At 46.2% G+C, this 24,062-nt stretch overlaps 1 protein-coding gene across 2 annotated transcripts in view; it reads left to right on the forward strand.

Moving 5' to 3' along the window:
- Window positions 1-24,062, forward strand: part of MAP3K15 (mitogen-activated protein kinase kinase kinase 15) — a 1,358,420-nt gene that overhangs the window by 592,294 nt on the left and 742,064 nt on the right. For both annotated transcript variants that reach the window (XM_069637110.1, XM_069637109.1), the window contains exon 5: window positions 9,588-9,756. In XM_069637110.1, the coding sequence (XP_069493211.1) occupies window positions 9,588-9,756 (169 nt within the window). The remainder of the gene's footprint in view (window positions 1-9,587; window positions 9,757-24,062) is intronic.

The following is a 24,062-nucleotide window of genomic DNA, read 5'->3' on the forward strand; positions in this document are numbered from 1 at the left end:
AGCTATCCCTTATAGTTGTATAGTGTAATCTGGTTCAATCATGTATGTATTGTAGCTGTAATATCAAAAGCCCAGTACATATGGCCTCTGTTAAGCGTTCCAACTGTCATTTATCACCTGGGATTGTCCTGCATTGTTGATATCTTTTAAGAAAGCCCACTCACACAATAACCCCTTTGGCATTCAGGAGGGCGTGATGCAGCTTGCAGCAAACAGCCACCAATTAGGTGTTGGCAGCTTTGACATCTTTGAACAGGATACTAGCTCACATAACACCAATGGCCATTGGCTGTGCCATGCTAATCGGTACAAACCAATCTCAAGACTTGAGGGTGTAGAATGACTGCCAATAGAAGAGAGTGTATCACTGGGCAAATGTTGTATTGAATAGTTGGCCATGAAGCCTGTAAAATCTAACTATGGGGAAACAAATATAATTGGTAAGGAACACTGTCACAGGCTTAAGGAGGTAAGTGAGCTCTTACTGTAAGAGGACAGATATGTCATCCCCTAATACCTATTTAAGAGCTTCCAGAATGTGAAATTTAGGAAGTCGGAAGTCTAATTCTCAAGCTGCTCTATTGGAATATGTCGGGGACCAACCTGAAAGTGGTCATTACTGACTGGGTGGGCCTAGTTAAAAATTATAATACAATCCATACTCCAGAAAGTATTACAGGTAGAGAGCATTAATATACAAGGGACTATCGACAGAAGAAGAAAGTTTCAGGTGGCCTTCTTATACTGGTTGCTGTTAGAGCAGGATTATCTAACTTTCAACATTAAGTCACTTCAGATAACGTCCAAACATCGAAGTGTTTTGATGCTGATAACCAGACATGTAGATTGATTTATTTCGATAATACCATATATAAATCTTATGGGAAGCAAAATGTAATGCAATCTAATGCAACTGGTAGATACCATCTGCTAACAACCAGACATGCACGTTGATACATTTCCATAATGCTATATGAGGCTGCCAGGAAGCAAAACCGTGGCACTGATAATTATGACTCGCTTTGGTATAGTGATACTCATATCTGCCCTTGATGATGGTACAACGCTCCTCCAGGATCAAAAGGAAGGAAGTGCATGTGGCATTCAAGCCCTGCTGCTTAGGGATGATAGATAGGGTATTGAGTTATGGGCCACTTAATTGACCTTCAACAATTAAGAGCTGTGTCTATAAGGATAGATAACAGAATTTCATCTTCAATAATGGGCGCGCTAAAGGGATTACGGTCTATATTGTGTTCCTAGTGGACCAATCAGCATTGATTATGGATTTTAGGCAATATGTAGAGAATACTGTGATCAGTAATTACTATCACTGGCCCTCATTACGACCCTGGCGGAGATCGTGGTGCAATATGCACCATGGAGCACGGCGGAAAGCTGCCGATACCGCCATGGGGGTTGGCGGATTTACCGCCCCATTCCGACCTTGGCGGGGCGGTAAATCCCCATTCCCCATTTTACCCTTCCCCATTCCCATTTTTGCCCCATAGGGTATAATGGGAGTGGGGAAGGCGTTAATTACGCCACCGTAAAATACGGTGGCGTAATTAACAACAAGGTCCCGTAGCGCCATGGATTTCTCCGCCCGGAAAAACCAGGCGGAAACCGCTCCATGGCGCTACGGGAACTCGTAGTAGGGCGGAAGGGTCCGCCGCGAATACCGCTGGCGTAAACCCACTCCGCCAGGGTCGTAATGAGGCCCACTGTGTTTTGGGAAAATTAACCAGGAAAAATGGTGTTGTTTCAGAATTGTATATTCCTGGACATGTTTAACAAATAATGCGACATCCATTGGCTAACGGTTAACCAGGATATCCTTCATATTAAGACTGTTTAGAAAAGGTTAGTGTTCAAAAACGGTTGCTTAGACTTTGACTTACCTCAGAAATGTCCACTCGCCACTAACCTTTGACACACATCAATTGATTACTTGCCAATGAAGAAATGGGGTGCTATGTGCATCTGGAGTGGTGAGGGGTCAATTGACTTTTCATGCCTGGCTAGTATCTTACAGTTTGGATTTGTTTACCCCTGACCTTAACATAGTTTATGCATAAGGTCAAAACTCTTTGAGGACTTGGCCACTAGGATATAAACAATAGCATACTAAGAAATCCTGGAAAGTGGAGAGGAAATCTAATAAATCCTTCTTGGGTAGAAGGATCGTGCAAAAGGTTTAATTTGGATGTGTTCCAGACCTTAAAGGAGTGTCTAGTCCACAGGAAAAAGATACAAATCTGAGCTACTATATGAAAGGTCTGGGAGAACAGAAACAGGCTTTGAAGGATGCGGCTTCCTTCTGGCAACCGGTTGCTATACTCAGCTGGGCAGTGTGATGATTCCTGCAGAGTCCTCACAGAATCCCAATCCCTGCCGAAAGTCTCCTCCCAGGTGGCCAGGGGATATTACCTTATGCTAACCCTTGGGGTGGTATTAGCTGGATGCATCACCTGGGAGGAGAAGGGCTCCAAGGGAATAGGACGGCTCTTATTTCTCGTCCTCGGAGGGGGAGCTTTCCATGATACTGAAATATCTAATGGCTTGTTGTCAGAATGAGACTTCCTTCCCAAAACGACAGTGATAATAACCATAATGACCAACATGGGAATAATGTATACATGAATAAGAGCATTAATACCTCCGCTTATAATGATTATGATTATCCCTTTTTTTGAGCTATGAAGTCAAGAACCAACCATTTCCTTCTCTATAATCTTTCCCCTAAAGGTATATTCAACGTACAGAGTGAATTAAATAAGGTTGGACTTTAAATTTGTGATACAAAAGGAGCCCAAACATTGGGGACTTAAAGTCCCTCAAAGCCGTAGGTACTGGGATAAATGCAGTCTAGTGGTTCTAATGACCCACATCTGAGTTGGACCTTTGAATATGTAAAGCCCCTTCAGGTGCAGGCCATTAGAACAAGAAGGTGGAGCAGTAGAAGAAGTTGTCAGTCGCAGTTGCAGCAGCAGAAGCAAAAAAACAAAGACGCCATAGCCACCGCTGCGTTTGAGTGGATACCGGTCCTGAGAGGGTTTTCAAAGTTGAAAAATTGAAGTGCAGAGGTCATGCAGCGGGAAGCAGTGTTTTGACAAGCTGGTCCGTGGGAGAGAGAAGCTCTCCTCATCTCTTGTCTGGTCCCAGTGGCAGGCGAGCACTAGGAGCAGGACAGGCTCCTTTCCCGAATGGTGAGGGACGCAGGAATCCAATATCGAAGCTGCCAGACGTCCAGGAACCAACAGACGAAGCAGAAGTGGCAGCCACAGCAGATTGGGGGGATGCATGGAGAGAGAACGGTGAGCGGGCCTTTATTAGGTAACGCCGGGATGCCCCGTGGTTGATCGCTGACTGCTAACACACATTTTCAATACCAAACTAATACAAGAGGTGATGTTGGTGTTATAATCACTTTGAAAGCAGACAAGAGAAGAAAGGTTGCAACTATAATTGCCAAAGCCAAAAGAAGGTTAATACTGAACCAAGTTATGTACCCGCATTGCCAACATAAAGAGGGGGCAATACTGAAGGAAAACTATAACCATCATTGCCAAACTAAAGAGGGGGCAATACCTCAGAAAGAACATGGCAATAGTTCAGCCAAACACCAACAAGCATTGCCTAAGCCAAAGAACGGCAAGTATAACAAAGAGACATTGTCAGCAGTTACTTGATGTGAAAGTAGGAAATGAAAAATGGCAAGAGAGGAGCCCTCCTTATGAAAGGTGTCAAGGAGGAGAGGAACATAACCTGCATTGTATGTTGTGAATAAATCAGTGGTTCACATAGCACCAATGTGCATTGCATCCTCACAGAAAATGTTGCAAATCTCAATGTTGTTGAAAGAAAAGTCAAAGCAAGCATCACCTCAGAATACTTGTAGCAGCGTTAGGAGTTTTTATCCTGGCAGGCAAGTATACCAGGAAAGGGAATGTATACGTGTGAGGGACAGACCTTTCATTACAGTATTTTCCTTTTGTCTTAGCTTGATAGGCAGGGAAATCATTTTTAGGTTAGGGATAGTGAGGCATTTATCACACCCTTATAAGTTAATAAAATGGCTACTTGTGAAAAACCTTTATCAAGTTGTCCGCCTCACATTTCTGACCCCTCACAGCAGATATGCACCATGACACAATTCAAGTTCATGATTCCCAGCACATAAGGGAGGAACATTTTTCTGCAGTGCATACTAATAATACTCTAGCTGGGCAGGGAGTGTCAACACTAATATGACCTGAGGGCAGGTCTCTTCTCTAAATGTAGAAAGAAATATTCAGGAGACTTGGCACCAGTAAGTCCAGCTATTTTCTATTCTTAGAAATACATTATTGCAAATAATATGATATAGTAGTCTTGTTGTAGCCTCATTTTTAAGTTTCTCTTCTGATTAAATTATTTGGAGTTTTACATGACTTGATTAATGTCTCTCCTTTTGTGCTATTAGTTCTCTTGATTCATCTTTTAGCAGATTGATTGTTAGCCCTTTATTTTGTCCTCAAATCATAATACATAATCCTCTCATGGATCATAAATCCTTATTGAATCCTCTTATTTGATCCTCTTATTTATATCGTCAATGTTCTCATGAAGCCTCAATCCTTATTTTGGTCCTTTTTATTTTATCCTTTCAAGGTATCCTCATTTTGATCCCTTTGATTTACTCTTCTTCTTAAATCCTCTACATGTTCACATGTTTTGCCATTTAATGTGGCTCCTCAGGAGGATATGATTTGCTGGTGCATCAGAGAATAAATTAAAGATGTTTTCTTTTTGCTATCTATGAAGTCTTGAATTGGCATTTGTATCTTGTTGGATTTCATTATTGGTTTTCTTTTATTTCTCCTAAAAATCTTCTGGATTACTCTGGATTCGATTGTCCAGTACGTGGCCTTCTCCATGCTCAATTTGCAAGTATTGCCAATTCTAGCCTTCATAGACAGCAAAAAGAAAACTTGTTTCAAACCTGGTAGAAGCCCCATGACATGACTATCCAGGTTTGTGGTGATTAACCTGGCAAGATCATATTAACAAACAGTCAGTGAAAATGACAACTGTGATATTTTCAGACTTGATGACGAAAATGTACAAGGCAAAGACAGCTGACATTTCAAAGCAAGGGGCAGGAATTTGAGTAAATGCAAATGTGGCACTGACCTAAATTATAATAAATTATCTTGTGTATGCCGTACCCAGTACCAGAAGTCCTTTGATGACGTACAAATGTTGTTGTCTGAAGTTTGTGGGCTATGAAGCTTGGTGTAGGTAGCCCAATAAGATGCAATAAAATTGGAGAAAAATACTAGAAACAATCTTTCTAGCATACATAACAAATATGCAGGAGATTATGCTTGTGAAGTAGACAACTGTAAGAAGCTATCTTCCTCTTGCTCCCCTCTCAAGACCTATGGGGTATCTGATAGTCACCCTGACGAGATATCAGAGGCTGCTTACTTGATTGAAAATGTGGGCTTTATTTACCATGAGTAACTTTCAGTGGTAGTTGAATGGTTTGGGGGCTCACAAATGATATATCCTTGTGGCAATACAGTAATGTAAACTCTGACACATTTTGTTTCATTTTGCTCCTTTTGTAGGGAGACCAGACAGCATTTTATTATCCCGAAGTTGAAAGCTACAGGGTTCTCCCAAAATGAACTAGCAGTGGCTTTTTAAATTAATGTTAGAGGACACTTTTACATGTTTCGCTGCCGACAGTTTCCTATCAAATCCTATGTACGTATGAGATAAGAACTTAAAGGAAATGGTTAAGGACCAGTAGTAGTAATGAAAGGGAATGAATGTATGTGCATACTGATAGCAAATTGTATTCACATGACAGTGCACAACTGCGTCACTGAAGCAGAATGATATGCGTTGTCCTGGCTTTTGTTTGAATGGTTTTGTTTTACGTAGCTTTATGATTGTCGTATTCATGTAAACTTTTATGGAGTAATATCCAAAATGAAGTATTCTGAACTGAAGTGAATCCTTAATACACCACCCTCTTCATGGATGTAGTAGCATTATCTTGAGTTAAAATTGCAGCATTTTCGCCCCTATACACTTACTGATTTGACCAAATTGTGTTGCAGGGTGGGGAGCATTACCTTTGTATAGAGTTAGTTGTCGTCCACATAGGATTAATATACAACACCCATATCTGTCATTAGAGAAAAGAGTGGGATGAGAGGTCCAAAAGCACCAGCAGGCAAAACATACAACCATTTATTACTCAAAGTACATCCTCCTGAAGACTTAACACATATGTTTCATTACGGTAAGATGGCCAGATATCTGACTGTTCTGCCTGAAGCAATTGGGTGGTTTCAATATGTTCTTCTTGTTGTCTTGACATTTTCTAACCTGCTTGGTCATGGTTTGTTCAAGAGCAGGAGATTAGTTATATGCCTATAAGTTTCTGATACTGCACTATGCAAGCAGTGACCAGACCTCTAAATTTTCAGAGTTCCAGTTCACTGCCCTCTATCGTCATGATATCAACTGGGATCCCTCTGAAGATACAAAATGGAGCGGGGTCTAATGGAGAATCGGTGACCTTAACTTGAACTGTAATAGGTACTAGAGCCTTTGTCTCAACAGACCTGAAACCAAATCTAGGCTTCCTGGCAGTATTGGGTCTGTATCTTCTCCAATTTACGTTGTGCCATGTTTACAGTAAGCACTTGCTTGGCAGTCCCAGGACTTGTATTCTTTGTTTTATTTACTTTTGGATCAAAGGTCAGATCTTGTTTTGGAGAGCAATTTTGATGGCTGCAAGACAGGAATTTACAGCATTTGGGAAAGAGCCATTACCTTGAATGCTCTGAAGTGAGTTAGGTATTGAAAATTAATTATGTTGTTACAGTTCTGCCTGAAGAAACATTTCATCTTTTTAAAATAGATGACATTCTGGATCACAGTTATTAATATTATACCACCCAATTAGGATTATTGTTATGGATGGTGGCATAACAAGGCTACTTTGCTCAATATCTAATGTAATGTAAAGTTGTCTTATAGAGCATCCTTCTGCCATTGTGTTGTCCTCACTGCATGTGGCACTGTGAGGAAAGAGGGAGGGGTGGTGTTGTTAGTGTGTTAGGCACATGCAAAACCTGTGGTGTTGATGGGTGGAGGTCAAAAATACCCAAGCCCTGAGTGCCATTTTGCTTTTATGGGTTTGGAAGTGACACTTGTGAATGTTTATCCGCAGCAGAGAGCCCAAGATCTGATAGGTTAAAGCATTTTGGTTCTGGGTTAGCTGCTGATATGTATGTGTGTGAGAGGACTAAAGAGGAGGGCTTAGTCACAGCTCTATTAATTAATATTAATGTGGTAACTGATAGGCCTGCGGTAGCCATGGGTCGGGGGTCTGTGTGTGTGTGTATGTGTGTGTGTGTGTCTAGTATAAGGTGAACAATTTCAGAGGGGAGTTGGTTTAGCAGGGCGAGGAAGGGGTAGAGAAACAAGGAGTACAAGTAAATGGAATGAGGCATTGGGTGCCATCTGGGAACAAAGCGATGGCTGACTTCCAGGGAGGAGAGGAGGGCAATTTGATGGATGTTTGTGGCATTATTTGTTTGAGTCCCTTTAGGATTCATGGTATCCAACCCAGATGAGCGTGTTGTTCTATAATCTTGATCGGGCAGATGTGCTTGAGTTCAGGGTATGTTCATATCATTTTAGAAACCACCATCCATTGGATCAATATTGTCTGTATATGTGTGTGGTAGGTTGAAGTTTCAGTGCGGGTCTCATGATGGTGTCAATTGAGCAGATTTTGGAGCTCATCTCGTTCTGGTTTTTAGTTGTATCCTGAAGGTGGTGTGGTCGTCTCTGTGCAGGTATTTGGGCATATGCTTGTAGACTTTGGTTGCTAGGAAGGAGAAGTGAGACCCACTTATGCCGTTTATGGTTAAAGCTTTTTTGTAGGGGATATTAAGATGTTGATGTTTTCTAGGGGTTATTAGGATGTTGATGTTTTGTTGGGGTTATTAAGATGTTGATATTTTTTAGGGGGTATAAGGATTTTGACGTTTTGTAGGGAGTATTAAGATGTTGATGTTTTGTAGTGGGTATAAGGCTGCTGATGTTTTGTAGGGGGTATTAGGATGTTGATGTTTTGTAGGGGGTATTAGGATTTTGATGTGTTGTAGGGGTTATTAGAATGTTGATGTTTTGTAGGGGGTATACAGATGTTGATGTTTTGTAGGCAGTATTAAGATGTTGATGTTTTGTAGTGGGTATAAGGATGTAGATGTTTTGTAGGTGTTATTAGGATGTTGATGCGTTGTAGGGGTTATTAGGATGTTGATGTTTTATAAGGGGTATTAGGATGTTGATGTTTTGTAGGGGGTATTAGGATGTTGGTGTCTGGTAGGGGATATTGGGATGTTGATGTTTTGTAGGGGTTATTAGGATGTTGATGCTTTGTAGGGGTTATTAGAATGTTGATGTGTTGTAAGGGGTATTAGGATGTTGGTGTTTTGTAGGGGTTATTAGGATGTTGATGTTTTGTAAGGGGTATTAGGATGTTGATGTTTTGTAGGGGATATTAGAATGTTGATGTGTTGTAAGGGGTATTAGGATGTTGATGTTTTGTATGGGGCATTAGGATGTTGGTGTTTTGTAGGGGTTATTAGGATGTTGATGTTTTGTAACAGGTATTAGGATGTTGTTGTTTTGTAGGGGATATTAGGGTGTTGGTGTTTTTTAGGGGATATTAGGATGTTGATGTTTTGTAGGGCTTATTAGAATGTTGATGTTTTGTAGGGGCGATTAGAATGTTGGTGTTTTGTGGGGGGTAGTAGGATGTTGATGTTTTGTAGGAGGAGATGCCATAAATATGAACCAGGTAAAGTGAAAGGCTGTTCATTCCAAGGGTGCCCCCAAAGCTGAGGATCCCATATACACTTTAAGAAAAGTCTGAAAACCAATCTCTTCCTACAATAGGGCATGAAGCCTACAGATATCATTCCATCCTGTTAGTGCGATCGTCAATTTCTGTTATTCGGAGCAAAGAGCCTATTTCAGATCAGTTATTGTAACATGACCTAACATAGCATAACATAACAAATACGGCTCACATTAGCTGCACACTAAAATGATTTAAGTTATTTATTATTTTGTGTAATCTTAATTTACTGAGTGGCCCTCTGGTGTGCCTTTCCATAAAATTCAATAACATCTCCCACTTTCTTAGGTTTTTTTAAGTAGTAGATTGAGTTAAAGTGTGTTAAGTACAAAGGCTGTTGTAAGGCTTTTAAAGTGTTAGAGCTACTGAAAGATGGAGGATCAGATGCCATACTGTAAATGTCTGCTCGATGGACAAGTTTTCACATGTGGGATTTATCAAGGATGTTGGGATGGTATAACATTGTTGCTCCTCATTTCTGTAAGGTGGCATTTCCTTTATATCTGCAACCCAAAACAACAGTTTTGGGTTGGCCTAATCATCTGTTTGTCTCTGATTGTGCATATATAGCATTTGCATCACTCTTTTGGCATAGCACAATCCCTTTTTGTCCTCGTTTATATACACATTTGTATCCGTTTTGCTCCTTTAGTGCCTATTTCAAAGAAACATTACTGAATGACATTCGAAAGGCAAGGGAGAAGTACCAGGGGGATGAACTTGCAAAGGAGTTGACCAGGATAAAGCTACGCATGGATAACACTGAGGTCCTGACGTCGGACATTGTCATCAACCTACTACTGTCGTACCGAGATATTCAGGTATGTTGGGAAAATGGGCACACCTTTCGAGCATCACTTGCTTTTTTTTTTTTTTAAACTTCAGTTTTTATTCAGGTTTACAAAACAGTATTTAAACGTTCTCAAACCCCCATCACCCCCCTACCACACCACCCCAGCTTGTGCCAACCCCCCCGACCCCGTGTCCAAACCAAGTCTGTTGTTCCGGGAGACTCTTAACGTACTCTCCCTCTCTACGGATGTGATGCAGCTAGTGCCCGTAACTCCTATAGGCCTGAAGCCGCCTTGCCCCGGGTACCGGGCATCCCTGTCGCTCTCAGTCTGATTCGCCCCGTTGAGTCTGAGTTCCCCACCCAGGATTCAATGGACCTCCCATCCCCTGGATTGTTGTACTCCGAACCAGTTTGTGAGGAACGGGACAGTGTCATTGTTCACCATGGCAGTCAGTTTGTCCATCACAAACATGTTTTTTACCTTTTTCATCCAATCTTCCTTGGAAGGGGGCTCCAGGCTTTTCCATTTTTGTGCGAGGGCTACTCTACCCGCCCGCAACATTGTCTCCCACATCCTTGGGTATCGGTGTATTTCCGTTTCCCCCGGGGGGAGGCCCAGTAGCATCATCAGGGGATTTAGAGGTAAGAGTTCCTCTATCACTTCCGCCATCCAGTCCCTCACTAACCCCCAGTACACTTGAGCCTTTGGACAGTGCCACCACATATGGCTCCTGGAGCCTGCTTGACCACATCCCCTCGGGCACAACGGGGACACGGCCGGGAACATCTTAGATAATTTCACTGGGTCCCTATGCCACCCCTGCAATACCTTGAAATTGTGTTCCATATCGGCGGTGAATAGGTTCCCATGGAAGGCAATTTTGAATATTCTGGACCAGGAGTCCTCTGAAATCTCCTCTCCCACCAGATCATTCCAGAACTTGCGAAAGTTTCTCCTTGCCTGGAGGTCGTACGTGTTGAGGATTTTATACATGCAAGATACCGCCTCCTTCCTCGAGGTCGCCGTATCTATGAGCTTCTCAAAAGGAGTTAACTGTCTACTCAGATTGGGACCCCATGACTGGTCAAATAGAATGCCCTTTAGGCGGAGGTACTCAAAGATGGATAGGGATCCCTGGCCGAGCGCGTCCCTTAGTTCCTCATAAGGCAGGAATTCACCCTCCCTGAACATCTGCCCCGCCCACTCCAATCCCTTATCCGACCAGGCTTGGGAGGACCTAAACCCTTTACTACCCAGGTTGAGGGGGTGACCCCAGAGGGAGGTCATCGCGGACGGCCATGTAGTGAGGTACGCTGTCTGAGGCCCTTCCTTCCAAATGTCCCAGAGAACCCCCAAGGTCGGGTGGGTTTTCAAATGACTCGGGATTGTTCTTCGTGGAGCCCACAAAAGGTTGCGGACCTTCAGTGGGTGAGTGTCCATATCCTCCAGGTATGACCAGTACATCCCCATTCCTTCCTTCATGTGTTCCAAGAGTACCCGCAGCTGCGCGGCACGGAAATACAGGTGGAAGTCCGGCAACCCAAATCCTCCCTCCTCCCTTGGCAATGTCAGCGTGGCCTTCCTGGTCCTCAGGGTTTTCCCCTGCCATATGAAGTCCTGGACAGCGTTCTGTAGAACCCTGAAAGCCTGCTCTGGGACGTTGGTTGGAAGGGCTGTAAAAAGGTATAAGAGCCATGGCAATACGTTCATTTTAACCGCCGTCATCCTGCCATACCAAGAGAGGATCATCCTCCCCCACCTCCTCAGATCTGATGTGATTCCTGTAATTATGGGGTTGTAGTTCGCAGTGGCCAGTTTAGTTAGATCCCGTGTGAGGAGAAACCCCAGGTATCATATTTCAGCCTTCCCTATTTCAATCCCGTGAAGCCTGTCTAAGGGGTCTAGCACCGGGTCCCGGGGTCTCATAAGGAGCAGGACCGATTTCGAGGCGTTGACTTTCAGGCCCGAGAAGCGTCCAAACTCAGTCACCGGGTCCAGCAGAGGGGAGAGCGAGGAGCTAGGGTCTACCAGGTAGACCAGAATGTCATCTGCAAATAGGGAGAGTTTAAATTCCACCTCCCCCTGCTGATCCCCTTAATTCCTAGATGTGTTCTGATCGCTATAGCCAAGGCTTCTATCGTGAGGACGTATATCAGAGGGGAGAGGGGACACCCCTGTCTTGTCCCTCGAGAGAGGGGGAAGGCATCGGTCAACTCCCATTCACTTGGACCCTTGCCGTGGGAGCTCTGTAAAGGGCCGATACCCAGCTCATAATGTGGGCCCCGAAACCCATCTTCCTCAGGAGGAGATCCATATACCGCCATTCGACCCTGTCGAACGCTTTCTCCAAATCTAAGGAGAGGACACTTGCGTTAAGCTCCGACTGTTGCGCGAAGTGGAATAGATCTATGGTCTTACGTATATTATCTGAACCCTGCCTCCCCCTGATGAAGCCCACCTGATCCCCATGGACTAACTTCGGCAGTATTCCCTCCATCCGCCTCCCCACCACCTTGGCCAGAATCTTAATGTCGATATTTAGCAATGATATGGGGCGGTAAAATGCACACTCTGCGGGGTCCCTCCCTTCCTTAGGTAACAGTGCAATGATAGCCCCCATCATGGATTCGGGGAGGGTTTCCCCCTCCAGTACGGAGTTGAAAACCCTCACTAAATAGGGGATTAAGGAGGATCGGAATCTTTTGTAAAAGTAAACGGAAAACCCGTCATCCCCGGGGGGGGGTTCCCACTTTCATCCCGCCTATCGCCTTGCCCACCTCTTCCTTGGTCACTGGCCCCTCCAGACCCTCAGACATCTCCCTAGACAAAGCAGGGAGTTGGATTGAGTTCAAGAAATCTTCTATCAGTGCGGTTCCCCCGTCATATTCGGATGAATACAGGGTCTCATAATATCGGCGAAAGGCCTCTCCAATATGGGAAAACTCGCAACCCAGAGTTCCCTGAGCGTCCCTCACTTCCCTCACCATTCTGCTCCTCTGGACCTCCCTCAGCTTCCAGGCCAGGATCCTGTCCGCTTTGTCCCCTTTTTCATAATACTTTTGCTTGACCATCTGAAGACTTCTCTCCGTTTTGTGGAGAAGTAAGTCCTTTAGCTGGAGCCTGTAATCCTGCAGGGCGGCCACACGGCTGGAGTCGGGCGATTTTTTCCCGCAGGGTCTTCTCCTGTGCCTCTCTCACCCTTTTTACCGATGCACCCTTTTGGATAAGAACACCACGTAGAGTCGCCTTAAAGGCGTCCCAAAGCGTGTGTGTTCCCACTTCCCCATTGTCGTTTAGCTCAAAGAATTCTGTTATGGCTCAGCAATCTCTTGGGCGTGAACCTCATCCTTTAATAAGGCATTGTTGCATTTCCAACGGCCTCTGCGTTCTTTACGCCATCCCCCCGATATTGTGACCCCCACCACATCATGGTCCGACCAGGGTACGGGATCGACCCTGTAGCCTGCAACATACGTGCGAAGGGTTTCGTCCACCAAAATATAATCTATCCTTGAAAACGAGGCATGAATGGCTGAGTAGTATGTAAAAGAGGGGATTCCTGTTCTGGAGGACGGAATCGAATCTACCAGGCCCAGCTCTTCATTCACCCTCTGGAAAGGTTCGTGCCGTGGACTCATCCGCGGGTCTGGGATTCTGGGGGCCCATCCGCTTCCTATCCAAAGATGTGTCCAGCACCATGTTGAAATCTCCCCCTACCACCAACATGCCCCGTACAAATAGCTTAAGCTTCTCCTTTACCTCCTCCCAGAATTGGGCCTGGCCATCATTTGGACCATACACCACTGCCAGGGTCAGGGGGGATCCTTGTAAGGTGCCCCTCACCAATAGAAAACGGCCCTCGGGTTCGCTAGTGCAGCGGACACCCCTGGCGACCAGGATAGCCACCCCTCTTTTCTTCCCCTTGTGGGATGCATGGAAAACTTCCCCTATGCCCCCCCTCTCATTTTGGGATCCTTCCCCCATGCCCAGTGTGTCTCTTGCAAAAACAGCAGGTCCAACTTTGCCCTCCTGAATTCTCGGCAAACCAGGGACCTCTTGGTGGGGGTGTTCAAGCCCCGCACATTCAGGGTGCCCACTCCCAGGGCCGGTTGGCAATCAGCCATAATCTAGGTCACCAGATCTTTTGGGCACCTGCTTAGCATCACTATTCCCTTTTCGCTCCCTTAGTCTCACTGTTTGGACATTATTTAGACCTTCCCCCAACTCTTCCCCAAATCCCTTCCCCAACAATAAACCCCCAACTAACTTCGTCACCCCCTCCCCCCTCCCCGGCGTCCAGCCAATTAGTTCCGCCATTCCTGGCATTAGGCCGGACCACCAGACTGCCCTTCCCGACCGGGCACTCATATCCAAGCTCTTTGTTATGAGCCCCCCCCTCTGTTTCTTCCCCACCGTCACCCCCATCTTAATTGCTGTTCTGGGGGAATCTTTATTCATCCGGACCGTCATTGCGTTGGATCCCGCCCCTCAAGTGGACGAGTCACCCCGATCCTCAGTCCTCTGAGTCCTTGCGCTCCCCCTCCCTCACAGACGGTGGGGTGTTTAGCTTCCTGTATTTTATCAAGCCGGTTTTCCTCCTCCTGGACCCAAGATGGTCCGAGGCCCCCTCCCCGATCGCTGCTGGGCCCACCGGGCCTCTTCTGGGGGTAGGCTCTGTCACATAATATTGAATGGCCCCTTTTATATCCTCTTCTGTGATTAACGACGTCCGTTGGCCCATGTATTCGGAGGTCAAGGAGAATGGGTACCCCCATCTGTAGCGCACCCCTTTATCCTTCAACAGTTGCGTGAGGGGGCGGCACATTCTCCGCTTCGCCAAGGTGTAGACGGAGAGGTCTTGAAATATTGAGATCTCTGCATTGTTGTAGGAAATCACCCCCGCTTTCCTTCCCTTCTCCAAGACCTTTGCCTTGTCTGTATAATAGTGAAATCGCGCGAGGATCGAGCGGGGGGCCCCCTGCCCTTCCGCCCGCTCTGTGTACACGATCAAATGTCAGCTCCGTGGTCATCTCTTCAGCGAAAAGGAGGGTAATTATGTCTCGCACCACACGGATTAAGTCTCTCTCCGTTTCCCCCTCCACCTCGGGAACCCCAAAAAGTCTAAGATTGTTCCTCCTTTCCCTATTTTCGTAGTCGTCCATTTGTCTGGCCCTTTCCTCGTCCCTCTTTTCCAGGGCCGCCAGCCACATATCCATTAGCACCTCCTGCGTAGCTGAGTTCGACTGATTGGTCTCCACCTGCAAGAGTCTGTCCTCCACCTTGTCCACCCTGTTGTCCATTTTTTCCAGTTTCTGCGCAATGTCTCACAATATATCCCAGATCTCCTGGAGTATGGATGCAAATCCCCTCTCCATGGCTGCTGAGGAATGCGTCGGGGCTTCCGAATGGGCCATGCTCCCGTGGTTTATAGGGTCCTCGTTGTTGTCACCAGCCCCCTCGTAGCGAAAGGTTTGCAGGGTCTCCCGCCAGTTCATACGTGCATTGCATGTACCTGCTTCGTTGTCCACCACTGGCTCAGGGCCGAAGGGATTGCCCCCCGGGGCCAAGTGGCGGGAGCCGGAGTAAGACCCACAGATGGGCCCGTATGGTGGGAGGGGACCTTCAGGCGGGCACACGCCCCACCAGGACTGGGTGGGGGCATCACACCCGGGTCTATCTCCTTGTCCTGTTAAATCCTGGGGGACTGCAGGCGGGCACACACCCTGCAAACTAATGCAGGGGCCTCCACCTACCAGATGTGAGCGCCAGTTGATTCTGTTGGCGTGGCGGCGTTGCTCCTCGGTTTCTCGTAGGAGGGGTTGTGAGGTAGAAGCCCTCTGGGTCTTCGACCTTTGTCGCCGTCGCCTGTCTCTTCCTCAGGCACAGGCCTCGAGAGGCCCGTGGGCCATTCACAGGGGGGGGCACCACCCTCTCTCCCCGGGCGGCGCCTCGTCTCCGGCCCCGCCGCGCTGTACTGACCCACGGTGGGCCTCCCACGGCACCCGCCGCGGCCGCTGAGGGTACGGGGATCGTCGTCACTGGGCTGCTCTGGGTTCCCCTCCACTTGGCGGCGGGGTCCACCCCAGGCACGTCCCGCCGCCACCAGTTCTCCTCACCGGGGGGGTTTGTGGGACACGCGCCCAGGCTCTACCGCAACGGGAGCCCCGTCTGCGGTGCTTCTGTCCGCTCACGAGCACGCCCAGAGGCACGTCCTCGTCCTGCTTCGGGACCGATGTCCCAGGTCTCCGTGTCTTCCCGCGGTGGCGGGCGGAGGGCTCTCCGCGTGGGCCCACCACTCCGATGAGAGTCCCCCGCCTTGCCGGGCAACGCCCACGCTTGCGGGTCAAAGGCCGAGGGGATCACCCTTCCAGGCCCTCCCTTCGCTCCGTCACCTTGGGCCGTGAAGCCCGTTCTCCGGCTTCCCGTTGCCCCCGAAGTCCGCTCTTTCGAGCACAGGTGGCGCGGGGGGTCCAGCAGCCGATCGGACACTGCGTTTCCGCCGGGGAGGTACGGGGGGGGCTCAAACCCCTTCAACGGCCCGAGTACGGCGGGAGAGCAACGCTCAGGCTGCCATCACCTGCGCGCCCCCTGGTGGCCTCCCCATCACTTGCTTTTGATTGTCTAGTTCAACTCCTTTACGAATTTCTGGAGAAAAAAAAGCCTTGCACAGTGGTAAATATATTGTCCATCTATAAATCAGGATACACTCATTTTAGAACTATGACGTTGAAAAGAAAACTTAATGCACTATTAACATTTCAACGACATCTACTTATTTTAAAACTCCAAATATAAGCAGCTCAGATCTACGCACTGCTATTCGGAACAATCCATTAAAACTATCATTACAATATGCTGCCGCTAGTCCAATTTTAGTGCGGTGCAAAGACTACTTTTGCAGTGCAAACTCACGTTGCTCCAATCTGTGAATTAGGCCCGGCGCCAGGTGTATTTTTACAGTGCAAAGTCACTTTGCTCCAATCTGAATGTTCTGTGAATTAGGCCCAAAGTCTCTAATTATGATGAAATATTTTTCATTTTACACACAGTGATGCCTTAGGAGCTGAATGGGAAGCATGTTACAGCACACGTCAGAAGTCATGACCCAATGAGTCCAGCCAGTGGAATGTGCTCCAGGTAGTCTAGCGGTGGGAGAGGCCAGGACACCAGATGGGAACAAATACTTCAAGTATTGTTTTTGGTACCAGGCTCCTATAAAACCATACACATGACATGAGTAAATAACATGTAATGGTGTTTATGTGCTACAATTTAATACATTCCAAATCTGTAAGATAGAAGAGGCGACACCGGCGTTCGCAAATATTTAAACTACCATCCTTGGAAAGTAAGAAAGATAAGCTAGAAAGCCATGCAATACACATAATTATTTATTCATCGCTGCAGCAACTTTGATTTGTAATCGAAGGCAGTGCTGGAGCGGTAAAAATTAGTTTCCAAATATGAGGTTCTGTAAAAATCCTCGAGGTAAATCACTCACTTTACCTAAAGAAATTGGTGGATTTACCATGCAGAATGTCACTGGCAGCAAATGTGTGAGAAATCTCTATGTAATCCTATGGACTCCAACAATGTTTTTTGGCACCATAATTCCCCCCGCCGACCCGATAATCCTTTGGTGATGACACTGGACTGCTTGATGGTAACTGTAAACAATTGGATTTACTGCCAATTTACCACCAAACTTGTATGAGGCCGGATGTGTTTACTACAAAAGGAACATTTTGAAACTCTTTATCCCTAACCTTTACAAAACACTTGTGTATAGGCATGTTATAAATGCCACATCATATCATACGAATGGCAAATAACCTTTAAATTGTGAAAACAATAAACTTCAAAACAATTACTTTAATAACTACAAAGTGGCAAGAACGTAGCTTAGTGTTAAGCAAGAAACTAACAAATCATCCAAAATGCACACAGTACTGTGCAATGTACTTGGAGTGTGCAAAGCGTACAACAATATATATAAATATATAAATATATATATATATATATATTCTATATATATATATATATGAATATACACACACACTAACAAAAACACTGTTAAAGGGACATTATGGTTAAGTTGCACTACTACAAAACGATCCCCTTTACTGAAAAAACGATGCTAAAGGAAGGGTCTGGTTACAGTGCTCTACTAAAAACCTATCAAATTTAGTGAAAAAACATTGGTGAAGGGACGTCATGCTTCAGTTGCCCTAAGAACAACCTAGAACTTCAGTGCAAAAACTTTTGTTACAGGAACGACACAGTTACTTTGCATTAACAACAACCTATCCATACGATCATTACAAGTAAAACCGGAAACCCCCAGAAATTCACCAGTTATGGTAAGCTAAGCAACCGTAACTCGCGCCACCACTGTGCACTGCTAAGACTAACACCCATGACATCAAAGATGACATCCACAAAGTGGTGGTATGAAAACTGTTTCTGCAGTATGTTTACAACTCTGTCATAAGTGCCTGTGCACACGGTATCTGCCAGTGAGCGTCCATTACTTTCTTAAAAAGGTTACTGTTTTTTTCTCCCATCCACTATCGTCAAGTGGCACTTCAATTGTATATGCTTGCAATGTTTCCATTTACCCGTATCACCCATTGTAAGATCAAAATAGGAACTCTCTTCTTTCCTTCTGACAAAACTACGATTTTGTTTCCCCACTAACGCATCTCCTACATAAATTGTAAAAATATGCCCCCAAAACCAACACTGAATGTATGTTACCAACCTAAAGCAATGTCCGAAAAGCTCACTTTCTCCACAACTGTGGATTGCTATAGGCTAGACTATTGCAACAGCCTTGTTCTAAATCTGCCTGCTTGTAATCTCTGCCCTCTGCAACTCATCCAGAAGAAGTCTGCACGCCTTGTGCTTGGCCTCATGCCCAGGGATCGTATTTCTCTGGGACTGAAATGTCTTCATTGGCTCCCAGTAGCAGCGAAGAATAAGGTCAAACTCGTTTGCATTATGCAAAAGGCCTTCTGGTCCCTGGGGTCTCAATACCTGAATCTGTCAGTTCCTAAATTTCTCCATGCTTGACCTCTTCCCTCATCCGCCTCCAACTCCCTCATGGTCCCTCACTTCAACAAGCAATCAGTTGGTGGTAGATCTCTTTCTTCGGCTGGGGCCTCCCTCTGCAACAGCCTCCCTGCATCCCTGAAATGTCAGGAGAACCATCACTGGTTCTAGAAGCACCTGAAAACCTTTCTCTTTGCCTCTGCTTTTTCTCCTCCTATCCCCTGCTGACTTCGTGGCTGAAACTGATTCTGCACTGGTTACCTGGCCACCCTCTGATCTCGGGCCCAGGCAACCTCATTCCACCGGTCGCACCTATGCACTAGCTTTCTGCCAAACCCTGCACCTGGGGACTGTTTCTGTATTCCTAACAGTTCCACCAACCCCTTGATGTCTGCACTTATCCTTGCACATTTTGCCACCATCGTGCCGTATTTTTACTTATTGTCATTGTTCCTTCTTCCCATGTACTGCAATTTCTCCTCCCCCTCCCAACGCACTTCGGCGATCTGAGTGACACCTAGCTTAGGTTTGTTGTGTCTGTCTCCCTTGTGTTCCCCTGCCCTTGCCTCGGCGCGTCTTCAGAAACTTGTGTTTATGCGCAGTACACATGGCATATCATACAATATCACATTGTATGATATTATACACACATTGCATGCATGCCAACAGGATGCCTGCCACTTACCTTGTACACATTACAAAAAATGTTTCTGCAGCAACCCACTTACTGCAAACTTATGACAACTGATTGCAGAAAAACATCTTTAAGTGTATGTTAGCAACTGCAAACAGGTACATATATTGCATGCATACAAACAGGATGCCTGCCCCTTAGCTTGCACACTTCCACCATAGTTTTCTGCATTTCTCAGTACAAAGAGACCTTCTGCCACAGTTCGTCCATACACACCACAACCAGAAACCTTATACAGTAATCCCTTTGCCCCCTCAGTCCCATTTCCCTGGCTACCATCCTGAAAAGGGGTGGATGTGGCACATCTAATCCTGAAACTACCGTGGATTCTGCAGGCTTATCGTGCTAGGAAGAGGGTGGGTTGTGGGGGGAAGAAGTGTAAAACATGTTAGAAGATGGGGTCTTTATTGCTCCCTTGGAAAATATTTTTTTTTAAAAATGTTTATGTGCTTACAAAGAATCTTTCTTTTTTCCCCTTATTTGTCTTTCTCTTTTGGTTGTCTCCTTACATTTTTACAGGATTGTCTTCAACACTTTTTGCACTGTGTAAAACAAAACAGCATTGCCAATGTTGGTAAAAAAATTCCATTTGCATGGAACCAGTTTAAAGTTCGCTCATTAACGATGTTCTAGTCGGGGGAGAACATCCCAGCAGTGGAGATAAATTGACACATGCTTCTGTTAATGAAACACCTTCCGACCTTTGGCTGGGGACAAATTACACTGGCATGGTCCCATGCTCCTCTTGGTGGTATGTTTGAGAAAACCACCTTGGCAGTGGGAAAAATCTGCATCACTTCTTCCATCAACTTCTTTAGGCGACGGAGCAAACGTCCACACAACATGCACCCCAAATGTACAGTTCCATAATGCAGTACAACAACATCAACAGTACAGAGAAAGGCCACACATCTGCAAAGGTCAACCATACTGCCAAAACTGCCCTCATAGACAGTGCCCGAGAAAGCCTCCAGTCCTTCCAATGCAAGATTAGAAGCCATGCCTCTTTGTGCAGCGTACATCTACAGATCTTGCACAAAGATATCACCCACTATTAGGACTCTGCACCTCTCCATCGCTGCCTGCCCCTTCACTGCACAGACTGATGGGGAAAATAGTACCGCCCCTTCATGTGAGGCACACCCTCAACACCTGATTGGCTAATTCCTACAGTTCCCGTTCCATGCCCTCCATGCTTAAAAGGGCAGGATGTTGCATCTGCTCTTTCTCAGCTACAGTGAGGGCCGCACCCCAGTAAAGCAGGGACATCCCTTTGGCCCTTTTCACTCCAGCCATGCATCCAAGCTACTAGGCCCTCACCACTGACAACACACCATAGTACACCTTATTTTTAAAGGCTCATGTCATGTGCAAATCACTCGCCTTCTGCAATTGAGCCTGCTAGCTTTCACCCTAGCCACATGTTTGCATGCATGGCTGCATAACGTTGCATAGGGTGTGTTGAACGGTATGTAGGTATCTGTGTACATTGGCCATATTTCACATGTGTGGTGCTGAGCACTTCTTTTCATGCCTCAATATCTTACAGCACTTTCGAAAACAAGGGTCTTATAAGGACACAAACACAGCACATGGAAATAGTCATATGTGGCTCTCTATTGTGTAACCGGTGCAATGATGTACACCATATGCTAAACTATGCATAGCAGCTCACTTCTGCTGTTCTACCAAGTCTATGATGTCCTCCACAACCACTGTGTAAAAATCACCAACTTCAAATAAATGCAGATTTACAACTGCATGCCTTCATTGAGTTGTGGTGGCTGTGGTGAAGGGCTAGGCTGCTGGGGGCATGGCCTACGCCCTACGGTCTTTGGCCATGCACCCAACAGTCTAGGGCATGGCCACCCCCACCACAACATCACAGAGCCATGCAGGCGAACATGTAGCCAGCTTCCCGAATTCACAAAGGCAACATAGGCACTGGCACTTCTAATCAACCACAGCCCCATAATGTAGCGATGCATGCTAACATGTTCCATTTACCATAATCCACACACATACCACATTGGTTGGCACCCCTACCCACTTTCATTCACAAAGCATTCTATTACTGCCAACCAAACAACACATTATTGACAAAATTGGTCCTGCTCCCAACACTCTAGTAAGTGCATAGAACCAATACTGCATAGTGCACGACACCACTTACTAATCTGCGTAATGCAGACATTACCGAAGCACATATAAGAACCAGTTCAACCATACCCTCTTCTATATGGACACTAATCCAACACTGCAACCTGTGGACATGGGACACCACTGCGCACTGCTGCATCTCCACCCATGCAGCCACAATGGTAACAAGTAACTGCATACAAGCAATAGTGCAGAGTGCAGTGCAACACTTAATAATGTGCTCAATGCAAACTACTCAAGCACTTATTGCATCCGCTTCAACCATACCCTCTTCCATATGGACAGTATTCCAACACTGCACATACTAGACACGCTGCAGCACTGCTCACTGCAACATCTGCAGCCATGTACCGACAACTGTAAGATGTTGTAACAGTCCCCACACTCATGGAACCAACATTGTATGCAATGTAGCCAAACCACACACACAAAGCAACAATGCCAAACCTACTTGCAACCAGTCTACATACTTGTCGGTACAAGGGCTCCAGCCGTGCATGCAATGCAACAATTGAAGGGTCTTATAAAGTGCAAACCCTGGCAAACGCAAATGGTCACATGTGCCTCGCTAATGTGCCACAGGTGCAATGACCTACACCATAGGCTAATGTATGCATAGCAGCTCCCTTCTGCTGTTCTAGCAAGTGTCCTCCACAACAATTGTGTAAAGGTCCCCACCATCGAAGACATGCAGAGTTAGAACTGCATTGCTGCATTATGTTGTGATGGCTGTGGTGAAGACCTAGGCCTAGACTGTTGGGTGAATGCCTATGGCCTACGGCCTTCGGCCATGCACCTAACAGTCTAGGCCTTGGCCACACCCACCACAATATAATAGAGCCATGCAGGCGACCATGTAGCCATGTGCTAGAATTCACAAAGGCAACTTGGGACCAGCACTTCTACCGCACCGCCGTACCATAAAGCAGGGATGCAAGCACACATGTTCCACTTACCATAATGCAGAAACATACCACAGTGTTTGGCACCGCTACCCACTTCCATGCACAAAGCAGTGTATTAATGCCAAGCAAACAACAAAATCTTCACACCATTTGTTGTGCTCCCAGCACTGTACTACGTGCATAGAACCAATACTGCGTAGTGCACTACAACACTTAGTAATCTGCGCAATGCAGACTACCCAAGCACATATAAGAACCAGCTTAACCATAACCTCTTCTATATGGACAGTATTCCAACACTGCACCCAGTGGACACATTGCAGGACTCCTCACTGCAGCATCTCCACCATACACTGGGCCTTATTACAAGTAGGGTGCAAGGGCATACCTGGCACCGGTAATGACACCAGTGCCGGTAATCCCTTTGCGCCCTACTACGAGTTCCCTTTGCAGGTCTTTCCTTAACGCCTGCTTCTAGCAGGCATTAAGGACGGACCCGCAAAGGGACACCAGGGTCAATAACAGTACCGTAATTTACGGTACCATTATTGCCGCCTTCCCATTGAGCCCTATGGGGGCTCAAATGGGAATGGGGAATGGCCCTGGTGAATGGGGAATTACCAGTCCCCCCAACCTCGGAATGGACCAGTAATTACTCCATTCACCAGGCTGGAGTCGGAACGATTTTGGAGGCAGCCATGCCGCAAATAGCGGCGTGGTTACCTCCAAAGTCAGAATGAGGCCCACTGACAACTGTAGGACATTCTAACAATCGCCACACCCATGCAAAAAACAATGTTTGCAATGCAGCCAAACCACACACACAAACCAACAATGTCCCACCTACTTGCAACCAGTGGACATACCTTTTCAACCAGTGGGCATATTTCTCCGTGCAAGGGCTCCAGCCATGCATCAAAGGGGCTATGGACTTACCACACATAACACCCCATAGTACACGCTATGTTTTAATGTTCTTGTCATGTGGAATGCACTCCCCTTCTGCAATTCAGCCTGCCACCACTCATCACAGAAAGAGATCGCTGCTGGAGCTGTCATGCCATAAGGAAGGCTGCCTGCAATCACCACACAAGGTTGTTGCCTGTTGAGGTAACCGTGAAATGCCGTAGTATGCACGGATACCGCTGCCACACCACCGCCTTCTTCTAATGAGATATATCAGATGAAGCATTTCTCACTGCCCCACCTTTTCCATCCCTTCTTCCCACCACTAGATGCTTTAAAGTATGTTTTCCAAGCCCTTTTGGCGCCACATTGTCCTCGGACACAACATGCCTGTGGTATGGAAAACTTATGACGCACATCGCATCACCGCACACTGCAGTGGAATCAAATTTTTTACTGCGCAGAGACCAGGGACATGGGGTGCCGGAGCAGATATGACTAACTTTAGTGGGCACAATGGCACATCGAAAAGCCCCAGCCATGCACACAATCCCGTAGAGGTTTGGCACACGCACCACAACACAAACACAAATAGATACGACTAAGTTTATTATATT

Source organism: Ambystoma mexicanum, chromosome 7p, assembly GCF_040938575.1.
Source record: "Ambystoma mexicanum isolate Mex_15411 chromosome 7p, UKY_AmexF1_1, whole genome shotgun sequence".
Lineage (NCBI taxonomy): Eukaryota > Metazoa > Chordata > Amphibia > Caudata > Ambystomatidae > Ambystoma > Ambystoma mexicanum.